At 39.5% G+C, this 22,500-nt stretch overlaps 2 protein-coding genes across 2 annotated transcripts; one reads left to right on the plus strand and one right to left on the minus strand.

Moving 5' to 3' along the window:
* The first annotated feature begins 7,038 nt into the window (after nucleotides 1-7,038).
* LOC108945942 (uncharacterized) lies at nucleotides 7,039-8,317 on the plus strand. Its single transcript, XM_070179901.1, has 2 exons — nucleotides 7,039-7,763; nucleotides 7,819-8,317. The coding sequence occupies exons 1-2, from the start codon at nucleotides 7,039-7,041 to the stop codon at nucleotides 8,315-8,317; spliced, it is 1,224 nt and encodes a 407-aa protein (XP_070036002.1).
* An 11,505-nt stretch (nucleotides 8,318-19,822) lies between these two features.
* On the minus strand, nucleotides 19,823-22,192 carry LOC117273376 (uncharacterized). The gene is made up of 3 exons (XM_070179902.1): nucleotides 21,508-22,192; nucleotides 20,585-20,682; nucleotides 19,823-20,332 (listed from the first exon to the last, which is right to left on the minus strand). Exons 1-3 carry the CDS (start codon nucleotides 22,190-22,192, stop codon nucleotides 19,823-19,825), a joined length of 1,293 nt encoding a protein of 430 aa, XP_070036003.1.
* Between the last annotated feature and the right edge of the window lie 308 nt (nucleotides 22,193-22,500).

Below are 22,500 nucleotides of genomic sequence, written 5' to 3' on the forward strand. Positions count from 1 at the left end.
CGTTCGGAGATACGCGCATAATGGAGTTTCCCGAGTATTGTTTGGCTTGCTCGGCATCAGATTCGCCTTGTTCGAGGTAAGTAATACTTCTAAACTTGGAGCTGAGGGTATGAAACCTGACTATACGTATTATGTGAATTGTTTGGAGGTAACGCACATGCTAGATGACGGGCGTATGGGCATGCACCGTAAAAATTGAGACTCAGTTAATTCCGTAGAGCTGTATAGTCAATTAACTTGTATTTTTCCATGTATTTTTATGTGTCAGAGAAACTGAGTTGTGACCCATGTTAGAAATCATGCTTAGGAAAATGTTGGTATTATTGGGACCCACTGAGGTCATTTCTGCTATCGAATTATATGTTTAAATTGTAATTTCGTACTCAGTCATATACATTCATCGCATATCATATCTCAGTCTCTATTGTTATTTATTGATACATCATATCATCATTTTGGGCTAGTTTAATGACATTGTGAGCCCGAGAGACATGAGATATTAATGACTGTGTGGTCGAGGGCCTGATTTTGAGATATTAATACTATAGCACGTGAGTTATCCGTGCAGCACGTGAGTTGTCCATGCGAATCCAGATATTGATACTATAGCATGTGATTTGTTCGTGCGGATCAAGATATTGATACTATAGAAAGTGAGTTATCTGTGCAGCACGTGAGTTGTCCGTGCAGATTTAGATATTGATACTATAGCACGTGAGTTGTCTGTGCAGCACGTGAGTTGTCCGTGCAGATTATAGCGATTGGGCTGAAGGAGCCCCTCCGGAGTCTGCATCCCCACAGTGATCGCAATTGATTTTATATTTTTGGGATGGACTTCCCTGGGCATGGATCTTGCCCGAATCATTTATTATATTTGGGATGGAGTTTCCTGGGCTGGATTCGCCTTGTACAGTACTGAGTGACTGAATGTTATTTATTATGTATATATATGGGGTGGATCTTCCCCGGGCTGGATTGACCATATACAGTACTGAGTGATTGAGTACTCTGAGAGTGTGAGTACATGAGTTCCTCACTGTGCTGCATTGTATTAGACATGCATACTTGATATGTAGGCATAGAGAAGTATTTTTCCTCATGACATCTGATAATGAAATTTCTTATCTGTCGTTAAAGTTTTTGAGAAAAATCACAGATCTTAGACTTACTCATATTTCGGTGACTTTCGACAAAAGATTTGAGTTTTACTGTTATACTTGAAAAGAAAATATTTATTTTCCATAACTGTATACGAGCTGAGCATTTTATTATTGAGTTATTACTTGTGCTGCTTTAAATTGTATTGTTATGAGATGTTATTGGTTATTGGTGTGGACTCTGACCTTGGTACAAGCTCGTCACTACTTTCAACCTAAGGTTAGGTTTGTTACTTATTGAGTACATGTGGTCGGTTGTACTCATACTACACTTCTGCACCTTGCATGCAGATTTTTGATGTTGATGTTGTTGTACATGGTGGCAGCTAGCATTGAAGATGTACCTTTAATCCAGTCACAACTGCCTCTTGTTCTAGGTAGCTTTAGAATTTTTAAATCTATTCATGTGTATTTCAAATAGATGACGTATTTTTATTTCACACCAGTTTTGTAAATACTAATCTTAGAAGCTCATGATTTGTACTAACAGTCCTTGGGAGTGTATTAGAGTCACTTAAATATTAATTGAATCAGATATTTATAAATTGTCTTACCTAACGGGTTGGGTTAGGTGACATCATGGCTAGTTGAATTTTGGGTCGTGACAGGTTGGTATCAAAGCTCTAGGTTCATAGGTTCTACTAGTCATGAGCAAGTATCTAGTAGAGTCTTGCGGATCGGTATGATGATGTCCATACTTATCTTCGAGAGGCTACATGGCATTTAGGATAAACCTCCCGTCTTTCTTTCCTTATCGTGCGTAATTGATTCAGCTTAAAACATAACTCTTTGATTTTTCTCCACGCATTTGTATGCGCGTGTGAGTGCTCGGTATTATAATTTATACTACCAGTCTTTGGGGAGTGTATTAGAGACAGTTAAATATTATTTGAATTGGATATTTGTAAATTGGTTTACCAAACGGGTTGGGTTAGGTGTCATCACATCTAGTTAGATTTTAGATCTTGACATCTGCCCCTCCAGCTTCTGTGTGTGGAGTCTTGCATCTGCCAGCCCGCTTATGTGGCACGAGCACCGTACATGCGCCCCAGACCGCTTCTGCGATCCCTTCCTCGCATCTGTGCCTTCGCAGATGCGGTCCCTATACTCGCTTCAGCGACCACTGGGCAGCCCACATTGGGCCGCTTCTGCGGCTGCTGGCTCGCTTCTGCGAGCTCGCACCAGCGGCTGGCCCTCCGCAGGTGCGATTGCACTAGAAGCTTTATGTTTCAGCTATTCATCCAAGGCCAAACGACTTCCACGCATCGTCCGAATAGCATCCGGGGCCCTCGAGGCTCTGTCCAAACATGCCAACAAGTTTGTAATCATGAGACGGACTTGCTGGAACCCTCGGAACATGAAATTCAACACTAAAACTAAGAATCACACCCCAAACCAAATAGAATCAACTTATGAACTTCAAGTTCTTCCAACTTGCTCCGAACGCGCCGAATCATACCTAAACTACTCAGAATGACACAAAATTTTGCGTGCAAGTCTTAAATCACCATGCGGAACTATTCCCATGCTCGAAATTCCAAACGTACCTCGATAACACCAAAACCTACTCCAAACCAAATTTAAAGAACTTTAAAACCTTCAATGCGCCAACTTTTAACTTTTTACGCCGAAACGCTTCCGGGTCATCCAAAACTCGATTCGAACATACGTCCAAGTCCAAAATTATCATACAAACCTATTGGGACTATCAAATCCCGGTTCCAAAGTTGTTTACTAGAAATATTGACCCAAGTCAAACTTACCCCTTTAAAGCCAATATTAAAGAACTAAGTGTTCCGATTTCAACGTGAACCCTTCCAAATCCCGAACTAACCGTCCCCGCAAGTCATAAAAAAGTAAAAGTACATACGGGGAGTCTTATTTAGGGTAACGGGGATCTAAAAAGTAAAACGACCAGTCGGGTCATTACACAATCCTTTTTGTGCGCTTGATTTTGCAACTTTGTGGGATCATGGGGGTTTCTTTCTTTTAATTAAATCAATTTTGTTTTTAGAGATAGAAAAATCGTGTCCTTTGTAGTTGCCATGTATGAGCAGTTTTTTGTTTTTGAATTTAAAAATTCTAAAATTTTGAATTTTTGAAAAAGAATGTGTCTTTACATTTTTTTAAAGTAAATTTGAAACTCCAACAATGTTGGAGAATTTTCTAAAAAAAAATACATGTGTCATTTCAATGTTATGCCACTTGGTATCACTATATTCTTTTGCTTCTCCTTTTATATATATAGAAGATAGATATAGATATCTTATTGTTCTCAATAATATTATCTGAATTTTAATGAATAAAATCTCTATTAAATTAAAGAGAGTTGTATAGTCATTGAATAACTTTTTTGTTCTGTATTTTTCTTTATTATATTATCCGGTATTTAGTATTATTGCATTGTTAATAGAAATATTTTTTTAGCATATTACTTTGTTTAATATTTTTGTCTACTACTTATTTTTTATAATATAATAGAAGATATATATTTTATTACTCTTGAAATATTTTTTCATTTTAAATTTTATCCTATTGTTCTTAATAATATTATCTTAATTTCAATGAATAATCTCTATTAAATTAATGAGACTTATATAGGCACCAAATAACATTTTTGTTCTGTATTTTACTTTACATTATCCAATATTTAGTATTATTGCATTGTTAATAGAAACTTTTATTAGCATATGACTTTATTTAAATTTTTGTATGCTACTTTTTTTTTTTGTAATATAATAGAAGATATTTTTTTTTCTATTATTCCCAATATTATTTTTTGAATAAATAAACTTTTTATTTTTTAAAAAATGATTTTAAAAAACAAAGAAATTTTGAATTGGCATTTTTTTTTTAAATTTTAGTATTTATTTTAAAATAATTTAAAACCTACAACTTGAAACTACTCTCCAATTTGAATGGATAGTTTTTTTAATTTTGTTTTTTATTATAAAATACTTTATTTTATTATTCTATAGATATTTAAATTCAAAAACAATAACCAACTAATTATTAACTACTTATACCATGTGAATTTTTTCTAGGCTTTCACTTGACTTAAGGAGAAGGTTTTTTCCTTTCCTTTTAATAATATATAGATGATATTACTTTTTCTAGGCTGCCACCTGAACGGGCCGTGATGATTGGGGCGAGTGGATAACGTGTCCTTTCGCTTACACACTAAAAAGAATGTGCCTTTCACTTCTATCCTTTAGGATAACGCCTATGCTTTTAGAGGTAACGGATGGTCAGGGTTGTTAATGGTCTAACTTTGCTGCTTAAGGCACTGTCTTAGTGAAGAGTTTTGTTCAACTGTATGATTATTCCTTCAGTTAACAATGCAATTCATTTATCCGCACTATACTCTAATCTCCTCGTACAACCAGTTTATAAGATACAAATTAAGGAATATGTCATCCGGCGTTGCAGCAGAGATAGAAGTATAAATATCTGTCATAAGTTCTTTTCCTGAAAATACATTTAAGTGTTGTTTAACTATATGATATGCCAAAAGAATGGCAATACAGGTGACCAACACTAAACTTAATTGCTCAGCATTTACAGGCAGTCAACAGTAGTAGGGATTACGAATAAAAAGCCGGGCCCCTCCTGCAAACCAAGCATTTATGAAACTAGGGTAAATTTGAAGAAAATAGCATAGCTTATCTAGGATATTAATCATTTACTTATCTACAACTTGAGAATAAAAAAGAAATTCACACTTCATAAGCTATACATAAGTATCTCATAAATTAGAGATATGTTTTATATTTTTATTTTTTTGAATTATTTTTAGTCAGATCCCCGCACCCGTATCCTTACTAGGATCCGTATCCCCGAATTTTAGAATTTACATCTCGAAGGATCCGACCTTTAGATCCGCACCCGTGTCGGACACTTGCATCCGTGTCCGAGCAAGTTAGATTAGAACTGTCACACCATGTTATTCTGTAAAGGTTTTTCTTTCTTTTTCTAGAACTATTTTAGTATGAGTTAGACCTGAAACTTAAGCTTTCAAATGCTTCCTTCTATAATATCCAGCATTGGAGTGACTTGGTTTTGATCCATTCTGTAAGATACTAAAAATTAAATGGGTCTTAAATTTTAGGGTTTGAATGTTTATGGGTTAGTGATATTTATCCTAGTTCTTGCAAGAATTATAGAATTAGTGATTGCAAACACTGATTCATGCCTTTATGATTTGGTCTCTTCTTGAGAAAGAGGGATTAAGTCTGAAAAAACTAGGCTAACAAGGAATTATGGTGAACTCAAGAAATTGATAGCCCCAATTAAAGGGTTAAACCTAGAGATAGTAATACCCGACTTAAGCTAACATCACATGACTTGCATGAATACCCAGTTGGACTTGAGAAAGTCAAATTGGGTAAAATCACTCAAACTATCGAGAGATATAGAGTGAGTACTTAGGTATGATAGTTATATTAAGATCCCAAATTAATCAAGCTCGCCCTAGATTCTTACTACCCGTTAGATATCCACCTAGGCGGAGGTCGCTACCCTAGTCCTTTTAAACACTTGAAAACTAACATAAAAAATATTGTACTTAGCTTTAATCTTAGCATACAATAGAATAGAAATAGAAGTAGAATCAACACCTTCATGTTTGGAAGTGCAATTAGGAACAACACGCGCATCTAGACTTAGATATAAACCTAATTTCAAATCAATTAACTCCCTGTGGAAATCAATCCCAACCTTGTTGGGTAAAACTGCATCGACCATCCTCGCTACTCAACAGTGGTGTAGGTTTGGACCCGATCAGAAGGTAAAACAAATGATTTGAACACTTAGAGAATTTACTCAAGCACACTCACAGTGATTGATCATCAAGAAAATGATTCTCAAGTGCATCAAGAACAAAGGACAACATTACTACGGACCAGTTCCCCATATCAAGTTATTTTATGTCCTTAGTTGAGTTGTAACTTTGTAATAGTTCTTCAATTGTAATTCCTACTTAGCTTGTTTATAAGTATTGCGTAGGAAACCCTTTGTAAATCATAAACCCTTGTGTTTGTGTCTTGGCTAGAGTTAGTCGAGTTGTAAAGTCTTTGTAATAGAGTTATTGCAAAGTGGCTTGTAACAGAGTGTTACAAGTTAGTGAGTGATTAAGAGGTTACTTCCTAGGTTACATAGGTTGTAATCTGAAAGTTGCTCAATAGTGAAGTTGAAATCCTATAAGGGTAGGTCGTGGTTTTTAATCCCGTTGAGCTGAGAATTTTTCACGTAAAATTCCTCTTGTTATTTACTCTCTGTAGTGTGCGTGATTTCTGTGGGAACTTATACAGAACCTAGTTCTCTATATAGTTTGGTGGACCTTTAAATTCTATCAATTGGTATCAGAGCAGGTTCTTTCTATCAGGCTAACACCTAGAAAGGATACTCATATTTTCTCCACCAAACTTTGAAGAAGGTTAGTCTACCTACATGCCACCAAGGTTCAACGGCCAGTATTATGGATGGTGGAAGACAAGGATGCACGATTTTATCATGGCTGAAGATTTTGAGCTCTGAGACGTCATCTGTAATGGACCCTTCGTTCCCACAAGAACTAGTGGTGACCCTGCTGTAACTATTCCCAAAACAAGAAAGGAATTTAATGATGCCGACCGGAAAGCCAAAGAGAAGAATTTTCGTGCAAAGAAAATCCTTGTTTGTGGTATTGGTCCTGATGAATACAATAGGATATCGGCATGTCAGTCAGCCAAGAAAATCTGGGAAGCTCTCCAGATAGCTCATGAAGGAACAACACAAGTCAAGAAATCTAAGATCGACATGCTCACAACTGAATACAGGCTCTTCAGGATGAAAGATGATGAATCCATCTAAGATATGCATACTCGCTTCACCTCTATCATTAATGAGCTACACTGGTGAAATTATTCCAAGAAACAAGCTTGTCAGGAAAATCCTTAGTGTGCTACCCAGTTCTTGGGAAAGCAAAGTGAACGCCATTACAGAGGTGAAGGACTTGCAAAAACTGACCTTCGATGAACTCCTTGGCAATCTGAGAACATATAAAATGAAGAAAAAGAAGGACAATGAAAGAAGAGAGCCCAAAAGAGAGAAGAACCGGGTCCTCAAGACAGACAACAATGATTCAAGTGGTGAGGATGGTGATACGACTTACTTGATAAGAAGATTTCAGAAGATGGTTCGCAGAAATGGAGGCATTCCAAAAAGGGGGAGTTCTAGCAAGCCAAAAAACTATGACCTCTGTCATAAGTGTGGCAATCCAGGACACTTCATCAAGGACTGTCCCCTCCTAAAGCAGGATCAATTCAAGCACAACACAGACAAAGCAGCCAAGAGGAACCCGATTCCTGATAAACGCTTCAAGAGAAAGAATGTCGCTGACAATGTTGTGAAACAAGCTCTTGCTACATGGGGAGATTCCTTCAGCGAATCTGAAGAAGAAAATGATCATGGTGATAGTTCAATGATGGTAGTAGAAAGTGAAGCAAATGAGTATGACTTAATCATTGCCTTGATGGATCAGTCTGATGATGATGAAGATGACGACGATGATGAGATAAATTTTCTGGATGTTCAGAGAAATCTGAAATCCTATTTGCTAAAAAACTCGTGTCTTTGGAAAATGTGTTAATTGATTCTTATCACAGTCTTATAAATGATAAAGATGCTTTAACAAGGAATTAGGAGAAGCAGAACAGACCAGAGATGACCTAGTAGTCGTTGTAGTTGATTTAAAGGAAACAATTGAGAACCTGAAGAAAGAGAAGGATGCCTTAGATGAAAAAATTGCAAATATAGAACACAAAAGAGATGATCTAATGGTGATTGTGGTAGACCTAAAAGAGACCACTGAGTGTGTAAGAAAAGAAAAAGAATTCTTAACTGAGAGGGTTGCTAACATTGAGCATGAGGGAGATGACCTATTAGTGGTGCTAATGGACTTGAAGGAAATAATTGGGGAACTTAAAATAGAGAGTAGGCCTGAAAATTCTCAAAAGGGAAAGGAAGTTGCAAGTGAGGCACACATTAAGCTTGAAAGTGAGTTATTTTCAGTGAAGTCCAGTTTGTGTGCTGAGCTTGAGAAAAACAAACAACTTCATGAAGAACTAGGAAGAGTGAAGAGTGACCTTGAAAAAATCACTCAAGTGGACCTGGTCCTCTGATGCTATCACTGCCATGTACACCAATAATGGGGAAACATGCAGGGAATTGGGTTCCAAAGGGAAAAGATTCCTTACAATCCTCATAGAAAGTATGTGACTGTACCCGATAATTGGCTTTGCACTCACTGTGGCAACACTGGGCACTTTAAAGAAAATTGTAAGGCCAGATTTTAGTCACAGTAGAAAAATAAAGTTTTCGCTAAAAAAGTAACTACTGGTAGAGAACCTGATCCCTCATATAAAAAACGCATGATGCCTGCTTAGACCAGAAGATCCCTCATTTACCTCTTTCCTCATTACAAGGGACCCAAGTTTGGGTCCCTAAGTCTAACTCCTGATTTTCTTGTGCAGGGAACAGTGAAAGGAAGCAGCCTACAATTGTACATGGATAACGATTGCTCAGCATATGACTGGAAGTACAAATGATTTTCTTTTACTTAAGGCCCTGCAAGGAGGGAGTGCATCCTTTGGAAATGGCAAGAAAGGACACATTCTGGGAGTTGGAAAGATTGGGAAGTCTCTCTCACACTCAATCAAAAATGTGTCCTACATGAACGGGTTGAAGTACAGCTTGCTAAGTGTTTCCCAGATCTGTGACAAAGGAAACAAGGTGGAATTTGTGTCAAATATATGTACAGTCACAAACCTAGTGACTGGTGAGGTGGTGCTAGTAGCAAAAAGATACAAAAATATCTATGTTGCTGATTTTGAGTCTCTGCAGAATGGTGATCTCAGCTGTCTAAGTGTTGTTGTTGATGATGATGAATTATAGCATAGGAGGTTGGGTCATGCAAGCTTCACGTTGCTGAACAAATTGGTTAAGAAGGACCTGGTTCGTGGTCTGCCCAAATCAAGTTTCAAGGATCACAAAGTATGTGATGCATGTGTAAAAGAAAAGCAAGTCAGATCCTCATTCAAGCCCAAAAGGGAAGTCAGTACCTCAAGGCCACTTAATCTTCTTCACATGGATTTGTGTGGACCCATGAGGGTGGCAAGCAGGGGAGGAAAGAAATATATCTTTGTTATAGTTGACGATTACTCCAGTTTCACCTGGACTCTGTTTCTCAGAACCAAAGATGAAACCATTGAAGTGTTTGTTGCCTTCGTCAAAAAGATTCAAGTGAAGATGGGTAATAATGTAGCTTGCATCAGGTCTGATCGTGGGACAGAGTTCGACAATGCCAAATTTGATGAGTTCTGTACTGAAAATGGTATCACTCACAATTTTTCAGCTCCAAGAACACCTCAACAAAATGGTATTGTGGAGAGGAAGAATAGAACTCTTGAAGACATGGCAAGGACAATGTTGATTGACAGTGGGATTGCAAATAATTTCTGGGCAGAAGCTCTCAATACTACTTGCTACTTGCTGAACAGGTGCATGATCAGGTCCCTTCTGAACAAGACTCCATATGAACTGCTGAATGGAAGGAAGCCCAATCTAACACATCTAAGGACTTTTGGGTGTAAATATTTTGTCCTCAACAATGGAAAGGAAACTCTTGGAAAATTCGATGACAAAAGTTATGAAGGAATCTTTCCTGTAATGTTTTGATGATCTAACAAACTTACTGTCAAGAACTAGATAAGGAACCTGTTACACATTCTCAAGACCTTAAGATCAAAAGGTTCCAACTTGGGATATGGTTCAACTCTTCAGAGTTAAAGGAACAACAGAGGGAACAGATAGCTACCGTTTCCCGAGGAAACTGCACAAGTCAACTGCCCCAGCTGTAAAGTTGCTGCCTACACACGCTACAATGCAGAAATAGTGCAGCAGTCAACTTTATGGGGAGTGTCTTTTACCTACCCTGCTTACATCATCTAGTGAAATCACAAATGCATTATTAACATCAAGGAAGGTAAAACAAATGACATGAATACTTACAGAATTTACTCAAGCACACTCACTGTGATTGATCATCAAGAAAACGATTCTCAAGTGCATCAAGAACAAAGAACAACACTACTACGGACCAGTTCCCCATATCAAGTTATTGTATGTCCTTAGTTGAGTTGTAACTTTGTAATAGTTCTTCAATTATAATTCCTACTTAGCTTGTTTAGAAGCATTGCGTAGGAAACCCTTTGTAAATCATAAACCCTTGTGTTTTTATCTTAGTTAGAGTTAGTCGAGTTATAAAGTTATTGTAATAGAGTTATTACAAAGTGGCTTGTAATAGAGTATTACAAGTTAGTGAGGGATTAAGAGGTTAATTCCTAGGTTACATAGGTTGTAATCTGAAAGTTGCTCAGTAGTAAAGTTGAAATCCTACAAGGGTAAGTCGTGGTTTTTAATCCCGTTGAGTTGGAAATTTTTCACGTAAAATTCCTACTGTCATTTACTCACTGTAGTGTGCGTGATTTCTGTGGGAACTTATAGAGAACCTAGTTCTTTATATAGTTTGGTAGACCCTTAAATTCTATCAATGCTTGTGCAAGTGTCCTAACATAGTTCATACCAGCTAGTGAGCATAAGAAAAAGAACGAACAGCATGTAGAATAATTTCTCACAACTTTTACAAGATAAAGCTCACACAGATAAGTGTACCACTACACAAATATCAACAACAAGAATGCCCCAGGCCACCACAAATTATCACAAATCAATCCCTGACACCTTGTCTCGCCACGTGTGCAATAGTAAAGTAAATGCATGCCTTGTCTCGTCACACGTGCATCATAATATTCTCACCTTGTCTAGCCACATGCGCAACCCCCCCAACACACACACACACACACACACACACACACACATATATATATATATATATATATATATATATATATATATATATATATATATATATATATATATATATATATATATATATATATATCGTGCAACCCCATAACAAAGAGATGTCAACAAAAAGCACTTTTGAGATGCCGTCTCATAGTCCCAAAAGTAAATGCTCAACAGGGGATCTCCCGAGGTACTGTCTCGTAGTCCTAAAAGTAAATATGCAAGACAGGGGGATCTCCCGAGGTACCGTCTCGTAGTCCCAAAGTAAATATACAAGACAGGGGGATCTCCTGAGGTACCGCCTCGTAGTCCCAAAGTAAATATGCAAGAACAACAAGTACAACAATAACAATAACACTAATACAAGGGTACAGCAAATAAATCAACTCAGAAATTCCAGAACTTAAAGGAATGGAGGAATTAATTTACGAGGAGTAGCCACAATAGAGAATGCTAGTCATAATAGGAACAACTCAACGAGGGAGAAAATAATATGTAACAACGGTCCCACAAAGTATAGCTCAACAACGAGGGAGATATCACGAGTCATTAATTCCAATAAGGATAAGTCAACTAAGATATAGGATATCTAAACTTCTTTTAAGGTTGGGCAAGTACGAAAGGGACACAACAACTTCAGATAAGAATAAGCAGTATAAAGAAAATCATAGACTTAGTTAAGGATGAATAATTACAGAAGAAATAATTATAACTTCAAATGAAGATAAGCAGTTAGGGAAAAGACAACATGGTGATAGAAGAGATAACAATTTTAGTTAGGGCACATATGACTCAAATAAGCAACGAGGGCGGATCATGAAGAAATTAATTCTAATTAAAGCAGGTAAAAGTGAAACTAGTAATTAAGAAACGTAATCATAATGAGAACAACTGCATACTCAGTGAATACAAGGACCTAAGAACCCTAAAAGGCCAACTATCCACAAATAATCTGAGCACGTACTCGTCACCTCGCGTACACGGACTACAATTAGCATAGAAGACTCAAATCCTAAGGGGTAGTTCCCCCACACGAAGTTAGGCAAGATACTTACCTCGAACCAAGCTCAATCAATCGGTAACGATGCCTTTCCACGAATATCCGACTCCGAATGGTCCAAATCTAGCCAAAATCAATTACATATCATAAATAAAACTATAATAGACTAATCTAATTAATGAAATTAAGACTTTAACAAAAATTCCGAAATCTGTCCTAAAATGTCGACCCGGTTCCACGTCTCGGAATCGGGTAAAAGTCACAAAATATGAACACCTATTCCCTCATGAGTTCACTCGTACCAAAATTATCCAAACTCGATATCAAAATCTCAATCAAAACCCAAAATTTTAGTTGAAGAACTTCTTCCCATTTTTCCCAAAAATTTCAACCCAAATCCAAAATTAAATGATGAAATCAACCATAGATTAATGAGATATAACCATAAAAGAGTTAAGAATCGTTACCCACAAGCTTCCTCTGAAAATCCCTCGAAATTCTGCCTCAATACAAGCTCTATAGGTCCAAAACTAGAGAATGAAGTCAACCCTCGCACTTAGCCCTTTTCTGCCTAGCGATTTCCGCTTCTGCGGGCTTCCAGTCGCACCTGCGATGCCGCACCTGCGAAAATTCCATCGCATGTGCGGAAATGACTTAAGTCCTCTGGTCTGCTTCTGTGAGCATAAGGCCGCACCTGCGAGTGTGCGCCTGTGGATTCTTGTCCGCTTCTGCAGAAATCCTCACTCAGCTCGCCTTCTGCTTCTGCGATCCCTTCTCCGCAGGAGCTGCTCCGCTTCTGCGCCCCTTTTGTCGCACCTGTAATCACTGGTTACCCAAACCATGGCCACATCTGCGAGCTCCCTTCAGCACGTGCGAGTCCGCACCTGCGGCCTCCCCACCGCAGGTGCGATTACACCAGAAGCTTGAAAGCTTCAGCAATTACACAAATCCAAATTTCGATCCGTTAAGCATCTGAAACTCACCCGAGGACCCCCCGACCTCAACCAAACATACCAACCAGTCCTATAACAGCATACGAACTTAGTCGAGCCCTTAAATTACCTCAAACAACGCTAAAAACATGAATCACCCTCCAATTCAAATTTAATGAACTTAAAACTTCAAATTTCTACAACTGATGCCAAAACCTATCAAACCGCATCCGACTAACCCCAAATTTTGCACACAAGTCATATTCAACATTACGGACCTAATCCAACTTTCAGAATCGGATTCCGACCCCAATATCAAAAATTCCACTACCAGTTAAAATCTCCAAAAATTTGACTTTCGCCATTTCAAGCCTAAATGAGCTACAGTCCTCCAAAACACAATACGGACACGTCCCTAAGTCCAAAATCACCCAACGGAGCTAACAGAACCCACAAAACTCCATTCCGAAGCCATCTTCACACAGTTCTGACTACGGTCGAAATCCTAAGACTTAAGCTTCAAAAATTTGCATCCTTCTTCCGATTTGACTCTGAATCATCCGGTAACTGAATTCAACCACGCACGCAAATCAATACATATAATACGAAGCTGCTCAGAACCTTATGCCATCGATCAGGACTTAAATTCTCAAAACGACCGGCCGGGTCATTACATCCTTCCCCTCTTAAATAAATATTCGTCCTCGAACGTGCCAAGAATCGCCTCGAAGTCTTCAAATCACTGAAAGCACATATCCAACATACACCCGCGGGTGACCCCATATCACCCCAATCCACATAAACCTGACGACACCATCTCAACTGTAATTCACCCTTTTTACCAACACCGATAAGCCTTAGAGTCGAAATTCTCACCTTTCATTCATCTCCAAAAGACCTGATTCTAAATCCATATCTGGTATCAGTCTCAACCAGCTGTAACAACTCATTTACACCCACAAGGTACGACCACTCAATATGGCATGCCACACATAGGCCCGTAATAACATTTCTGATCACAATAGCTGGCCGTAATCAAAATCAACACCGGCAATTAGCCTCATATCTGTTAGAACCCTATTTCAAATCTCCACAACACTAACAACGATGCAAGAAACATGAAAACCTCTTTACTATATACCGGAATCAACAATTCACAACTAACACCACCGGGCACACACCCCGCAAGCTAAAACTCAAGAAGCACAGAACGAAAATGACTGAATATGTAAAGAGAAACACATAAGAGAAATATCAAACAAGCCCGACAGGCAAAACTCTCTATCAGTACCATACTACGAATCAATTTAAAAAGAAAGAATCAAGGTATATGAATAAATCACAAGGATCTCATCCTGATATAACCTTCATCGCGGCACGCAGCCCTGCTCAAACATATCAAATCATATGGAATCGTGAGGGTCTCACCCTCAACTCTGAATCACAAGCCGAATACACATCATACCAAATTGAAATCTTCCTCTAACTCAATTTTTCCAATAAAATCACAACACTTACTGAACTCTCACCCCGGTAGAGTATCAAATCACAAATCATAACCAAATTACTCAGGAATCACATTAAACCTGCCATAATAGACAATATGAATTCACTTCTAGTCTCGTAACTTTCAATAATGAATTAAAACAATGATAGACACGGCTATCACTCATAGAATCTCCCAATAGGGGCAAACACATAAACATACTGCTAGGTCATGAACTCACCCATAGGTGGGACAACAAATAGGGGAACTCGCCCCGATAAGCAAAACTGAATCAAAATATGAATGGTGCCCGTCTGTAACAAATCAAAAGCATAAATGTATGACATCATCTGGCGAAGTGGCCTCTAGCCTACTATATGAAACACATCAACGTGTCGGGCCTTCCTCTCTTGGGCGCCCTTTACTCGCCTGAATACTCCGTTGTGACACACCTGTCTAGAGTCTAGGACAATCTATCACCCTGTGGCTAGTATCTCCACACTCGAAGCAACCTCTCTACTAACGTGGTTGTGGGAACTGTGCGGTATGGGTACTCTGAGACCCATGAGCACCTGAAGCACTGTGCGAAGCCTAAAGTGCAAACTGAACTGGCTGACCCACAAAACCTATACCATGTCGAACCCTGCCTTCAAAATAAGGACCAGTAGATCTCTCCGGTCTACGAGGTCTCCTCGCCTCCCTGTCCTCTCTCTCCTGACCTCGCTTGTCTCCTCTCTCCTGATCCCCCATACCATCTACTCGGTGAGCGATCTCTATTACCTGCTGAAACAAAACATCCAACTCTAACTCCCGATCCATGCTGAACTGAATATCATGCCTGAGCCCCTCAATGAATTTACGGGCACGCTCTCTAACTGTAGCGACCAAAGCAGGGGCATGTCTAGCCAAATCACTTAATCTAACGGCATACTCTAATACTAACATAGTGCCCTGACGCAGCTGCTCAAGCTCCGTGTGCCATGCATCCCGAAGGGACTGAGGTACAAAATCTCTCAGGAACATATCTGAAAATTGAACCCTTGTAAGTGAAACTTGTCACTCCCCAAACTAGGGGAGGCACGACTGGCACTCGATACTGTATTCGATCAAGTTAGCCACTAAACATACTAGCTAACTAGACTGGGGGCCCAACAGATCGGGCAGCACAACATCTGAAATACTAAGCCTGGACCGTAAGGTTATGACATGAATAACAATAAGCCATATAAATATAGGTAGACAAGCCAAAATAATAAAATACTAGCTGGCCGACGAGGCCGCGACTGAAGACATACATGCCTACACACCTATATATATATGCCAAGCCTATGGGCCGGAGACTGAAAGTAGCAAAAAAGAAACCCAGAATATTGTGTCCACAATAGCCTCTAAGAGTGTCATAAGCACTGTCGGGATAAGGCCCCAACTATACCCAAACTGTACAAAAAAAGTAACCATCCTATGAAAGCTCCAGGAAGAGGTAGAGCTTACTAACTCACAGCTGAACCCCGAAATCCTAGAGGAGGGGTCGATCAGAGTCCCTACCTGGACCTGCATGCACGAAACAAAAATACAGTGTCCCCAGGCAACGGGACATCAGTACGAATAAAAATGTACTGGTATGTAAGGTAGAAAGTAGAATCATACATAGCTGATGTAAAAAGGTAATAAAGATACCACCTGACACTGAAACTCTGGTAGCCTCCATGGCCGACATCTGACCTCATAGTAATAAAATATGCATGGTATGCTCGTGTAATTGTATGTCGTGAATACATATATATTGATATAAATGCATGACATACCCAACCAAATGCTAGCAATGGCGGTCTCTCCCGGTAGCTAACTGGTATCATATTGCCAACCTGTGGCCATCTGTACAATATGTATAGTCTTTCGGGCAAATAGGCCCCTTACCTCCGATTATAGCTCGAAGTCCATGCATAATATGTCATGTATGATATGAACTTTGAATGTACATAATAGGCCATAACAAGAACTTAGCCAACCTTGGCTCATTGGTACTCTTATTCTCATAATCTCATAATCACCTTCGTATCGCATACAAATGTCTCGTGGAATCTCATATCCTTTTTTATAAGTTTGGAAACTTAACTCGACTTTTAGAAAGATAACTTAACTCTGAATATGTTCATAAAAAGCTTAAGGTGCTTCACTTAGTCCTTATACCTGATTTCTTGATAATTAGTAAAAGAAAGTATTTCAAAAAAAAATCAAATATTTTAGTAGTTTAAACATAAAAATTATATTTGAAAATTTTGAAATCGATGTGTCACTTTAGAGATTTTAAAATACACTTTAACAAGGAAGAAGGACTGATCGCAAATACTAAATGCCTTTATTTTTAAGTCACACAACCCAAAGACGAATAAGAATTCATATATATGGACATATATTTAAGAAAGCCGACAAAATGACATATATAGATGTCGAATACCCTTTTTAACCAAACGAGTGGAATATCAACCTAATAGAATCATGAAAATACTTCAGCTACGATACCAATGCCTTTCACAGAAGGTCTTTCTAGCAACAGAATAGTAAAATATCACATTTGGCGTCTTAGGAATTTCCCAAATTTCGTGCTAAAAGGAAGGACGAAGCTTAGCCTTAACATACCTCTCCAACGAACATCCGAATGCCTATAGTTCCTTTACGAAAGTTGTTCCTTACGTCCTAAGCTTCGAAACCACTATATATATGCAGCTTATATGCACCTATAAATAGTTCATAAATGAGTTTAAATCGGCAGATTTGCCATATGACCCTAACTAGACGAAACGCCCATAGAACTTTGTAAAAACGATCATAAAAGAGTCCCAAGATGATTACCTTGGCAAATCAAGTATAAATCCTGAAGAAACATCAAGAACAACAATTTTCTATCTTCCAAAAATAGCTCCAAACACAGCTAATAGAAGGGAAAAATGATTGCAAAGCGTAGAGATTGTGCTTTTAGGCACGGGGGCAAACTTTAACGATAGAAATCATTAAAAACGCACCTTAATCACTCAAGAACACCATGAAACCCTCTCTTAAGCTTTCTCACTGTTTTGGGACGAAGTTGAAATGTTTTGGGGTCTTAAAAGTCGGATTTTCCGACTTATACCACTTGTTTGACCCGACCCGGTTCGCGACCCGATTTCAGTCCAGACAGTCCGCGGTAAAACAATCATAACTTTTTACTCCAAAGTCGGTTTGATGTGAGATTTCTTTGGTTGCAAACTAGACTCATAGACCTTCGATTTGGTAGGTTGTGGGTCCTAAAACTCTTTATATATTGGGAGAAATGATCTGATCCATTTGACCTAAAGTTTAAAAAATTTATTAGAGAAATTTACGATAACTTTTGCCGACCTTTATTTCGCAACTTGCTTGATTCCAAAACTTAACATGTGGCCAGTGTGATATTATAATACCTCATAACACATTATTCTTAGTATATTATACACTCTTAGTCTTATCTCACAGGTGCAGGTTAACTTAAACCTTCCGAACGCGCGGGGTGCTACCCGAGCCATTTCTTTAACCATGAACCTTTATTTAAGGGATTCCTTTGACTTAAAGCTTTAGTTTAGTTCCTTGATATTACCACACATTTTCAGTCTTATTCTCCCAATGTGCTATTCCCAATCATATATACCTAATATAACCACGCCACGTTACGTATATTACATAAGAGAAGAGAGAAACACCTGGGGTCTCACAGTCTTCCCCCCTTAAGAACATTCGTCCGCGATTGGGTCAAGTCAATTCCTTGGTTTCATTTCTTGTCCGCTAATACGTTATTTGCGAGGCTATATTTGTTACATTTGCAAAGCATAAATCAAATTCTGAAGATTCCAACTACTAGGCTTCGTATAGCTATCTCGCAATAAAAAAAAATTAAATTGAACTTTCAAGTCATTTAAAATCCAATTAAGTTGCTATAAAGAAATAATTGGCAATTATTTAAATGCGACTCACCTTAAGTCGTAAATAGGTGGGGGTACTTCTTCCTCATTTCCTCCTCAGCTTCCCAGGTCATTTCCTCGATGTTGTTATTTCGCCATAACACTTTCACGGAAGCCATTTCTTTAGTTCGAAGCTTCCTTACCTGCCGATCTAAAATAACTATTGGTACCTCTGCATAAGATAAGTCTTCAGCAATGTGAATATCCTCAATGGGCGTGATACGTGAAGGATCTCCAATGCACTTCCGCAACATAGATACATGAAACACAGGATGGACTGCTTCCAATTCTAAAGGCAAATCAAGCTCGTACGCCACCCTACCAATCCTCCGAATAATCTTATACGGTCCAACATACCTGGGGCTGAGCTTCCCCTTCTTTCCAAATCGCATGACGCCCTTCATAGGCGATACTTTCAGGAAAACCCAATCTTCTACATCAAACTCTAAGTCTCGACGTCGAACATCTGTATAAGACTTTTGCCGACTTTGTGCTGTACGCAGCCGGTCTCTAATAAGTTTTACCTTTTCCATTGCTTGCTGGACTAAGTTAGGACCTAGCAACTCTGCTTCCCCGACCTCGAACCAACCGATCGACGACCTACACTTCCGCCCATATAGTGCTTCATAAGGAGCCATCTGAATACTAGCTTGGAATCTATTATTATAAGCGAACTCAATAAGAGGTAGATGATCATCCCAACTTCCTTTAAAATCTAGCACGTAGGCACGTAACATATCCTCAACTGTCTGAATAGTACGCTCTGCCTATCCATCAGTTTGCGGATGAAAAGCGGTGCTAAGATTTACCTGCGTGCCTAGACCCTTCTGAAAAGATTTCCAAAAATATGCTGTAAATTGAGCCCCTCGATCAGAGATAATAGATAATGGCACTCCGTGAAGGCGAACAATCTCTCGAATGTAAAGCTTGGCATAATCCTCGGCTGAATATATCGTCCTGACTGGCAGGAAATGAGCAAATTTTGTAAGCCTATCAATAATTACCCAAATAGAATCATACCTCCGTGGAGTGCGAGGCAAACCAATGATGAAGTCCATATTTATCATGTCCCATTTCCATAATGGAAGCTCAATACACTGAGTTAGGCCTCCAGGCCTCTGATGTTCGGCTTTAACTTGCTGGCAGTTGGGACATTGAGCTACCATCTCCGCGGTATCTTTTTTTATTCCATTCCACCAATAGATCTGTTGAAGGTCCCGATACATCTTTGTCGCTCCGGGATGAACTGTATATCTAGAATAATGGGCCTCCGAAAGAATCTTGGCATGGAGCTCTCCTACTGACGGTACACATAAGCGGCCCTGGTATCTAAGGACTCCATCTCCAGTTAGCTCAAATAAAGGTTGTCACTGCTGTGGAATACTTTCCCTCAGTTTTATAAGCTCAGGATCCTTGTGTTGTCGCTCTTTCACTTCAGTAACAAAAGAAGATTTTGCCGTATTCTGAACGAGAATGCGTCCACCCTCTGCATCTACCAAACGCACCTGCAAACTAGCTAGCTGGCATAGATATTTGGTCATCTTGACCTTATCAGCTTCAACATGGCTTAGACTGCCCATGGACTTCCGGCTAAGGGCATCAGCAACAATATTAGCTTTTCCGGGATGATATAAAATATCAACATCATAGTCCTTTAGTAATTCTAGCCATCTTCTTTGTCGTAGGTTCAGCTCCCTCTGTTTAAATAAATACTGAAGGCTCTGGTGGTCGGTAAAAATATCAATATGAACCCCATATAGATAATGCCGCCAAATCTTTAGGGCAAATACAACTGCGGCTAACTCAAGATCGTTCGTCGGATAGTTCTGTTCATGTTTTCGCAACTGTCTGGAGGCGTACGCGATAACCTTACCATGCTGCATAAGAACACAACCTAGGCCAATTCTCGAGGCATCACAATATACAACATAACCCTCGGTGCCATCCGGAAGAGTCAAGACAGGTGCCATAGTAAGCCTTTTCTTTAGTTCCTGAAAACTTTGTTCACATGCCTCAGTCCACTGAAACTTAGCTCCCTTATGTGTCAGTTTCGTCAATGGTGCAGAGATAGAGGAAAATCCCTCCACAAACCTTCTGTAATACCCTGCCAAGCCTAAAAATCTACGAACCTCTGTCGGATTCAAGGGCCTCAGCCAAGTCATCACAGCTTCAATCTTTTGGCCATCAACCTTGATACCATCGCCGGTAATAACATGACCAAGAAAAGCTACAGAAGTTAGCCAAAATTTACATTTAGAGAATTTAGCATATAACCTGTACTCCTGGAGAGTCTGCAATACAGCTCGCAAGTGGTCCGCATGCTCGACTTCCGATCGCAAATATATCAGGATGTCGTCAATAAACACAATCAAAAATTCATCCAAGAATGGTTTGAATACCCGGTTCATAAGATCCATAAAGGCTGCTGGGGCATTTGTAAGCCCAAAAGACATGACAAGGAATTCAAAATGGCCATACCTCGTCCTAAATGCTGTTTTTGGGATATCAATATCCCTGACTCGTAGCCGATGATAACCGGATCGCAAGTCAATCTTCGAAAAGCATTTGGCACCTTGTAACTGGTCGAACAAGTCATCAATCCGTGGAAGAGGATACTTATTCTTGATAGTGACTTTATTTAGTTTCCTGTAGTCAATGCACATCTGCAAGGACCCATCTTTCTTTCGAACAAAGAGCACCGGAGCACCCCATGGGGATGTACTTGGCCTAATAAAGCCTTTATCGAGCAAGTCCTTCAGTTGTTCCTTCAATTCCCTTAGCTCTGCAGGAGCCATTCTGTAGGGAGGAATGGATATAGGCTGCGCATCAGGAAGCAAATCTATAGTGAAATCGATTTCCCTTTCGGGGGGAATTCCTGGAAGCTCGTCAGGGAATACCGTCGGGAATTCATTCACAATAGGAACCGACTGAAGAGTCGTTGGCTCTTTATCTATATCCCTAACATGAACCAAATGGTATATACAACCTTTAGCAATAAACTTTCGAGCCCTAAGGTATGAAATAAACTTACCCTTGGGCGTGGCTGCATTACCTTTCCATTCAAGGACAGGCTCACCAGGAAAATGAAATCGGACCAACTTTGCACGACAATCAATATTAGCATAGCAAGATGCCAACCAATCCATACCCATAATGACATCGAAGTCTAGCATAACCAGTTCAACTAAATCAACAGAGGTTAGACGGTCATTAATTAACACTGTACAATCTCGATAGACATGATTAGCTACAATAGAGTCGCCAACTGGCGTAGACACCTCAACTGGTTGTGACAACAACTCAGATCTCATGTCAAGCTTACCAGCAATAAATGGAGTAATATATGAAAATGTAGAGTCGGGATCCATCAATGCATAAATGGCATGAGAATGTATTGTCAATATACCTGTCACAACATCTGGGGATGCCTCTGAATCCTGTCGGCCTGTGAGTGCATAAAAGTGGTTCTGGCCACCACTAGAACCTGAGGTGTCTCCTCCACCTCTCCCCCTACCACGGCCCTGAGTAGACTGTGGACCTGGTCGGGGAGCACGAACTGAGGGCGAAGAGGCTGCTGTGAATCCTGAAAGCTGAGCTGGTGTACCTCTACCTAACCCCGAGCACCGGCTAATATAATGTCCTGTCTGCCCACAATGAAAACATGCACTCGAACCCTGTCTACATTTCCCGGTGTGCAGCTTACCACACTGAGTACATGGAGGAGTAAGCTGTCTCATCTGTGCAGAACGCTCCTGTCGACGGCCCTCAAGCTGGCTTGAGCTCTGCCCCAGTCCTGACTAAATATAACGATCAAACTGCTGGCCTTGTATCTGTGGTGGGAAACTACCTGCTGACCGAGGTGGATATCGATGGAGTGGGGGCCTAAAATCAACTCATGGCTCCCTATAAGATCCCATAGTACGAGCCCTCTTACTCTGCTCCCTATCCCTGCGAGTATCACAAATCCGACGGGAAAGGTCCTCTGTAGTCTGAGCGAAAGTCTGTATGCGGGAAATATCTACATCATCCGATAGGGATGCAATCC

This window comes from Nicotiana tomentosiformis, chromosome 7 (assembly GCF_000390325.3).
Source record: "Nicotiana tomentosiformis chromosome 7, ASM39032v3, whole genome shotgun sequence".
NCBI classification, from domain to species: domain Eukaryota; kingdom Viridiplantae; phylum Streptophyta; class Magnoliopsida; order Solanales; family Solanaceae; genus Nicotiana; species Nicotiana tomentosiformis.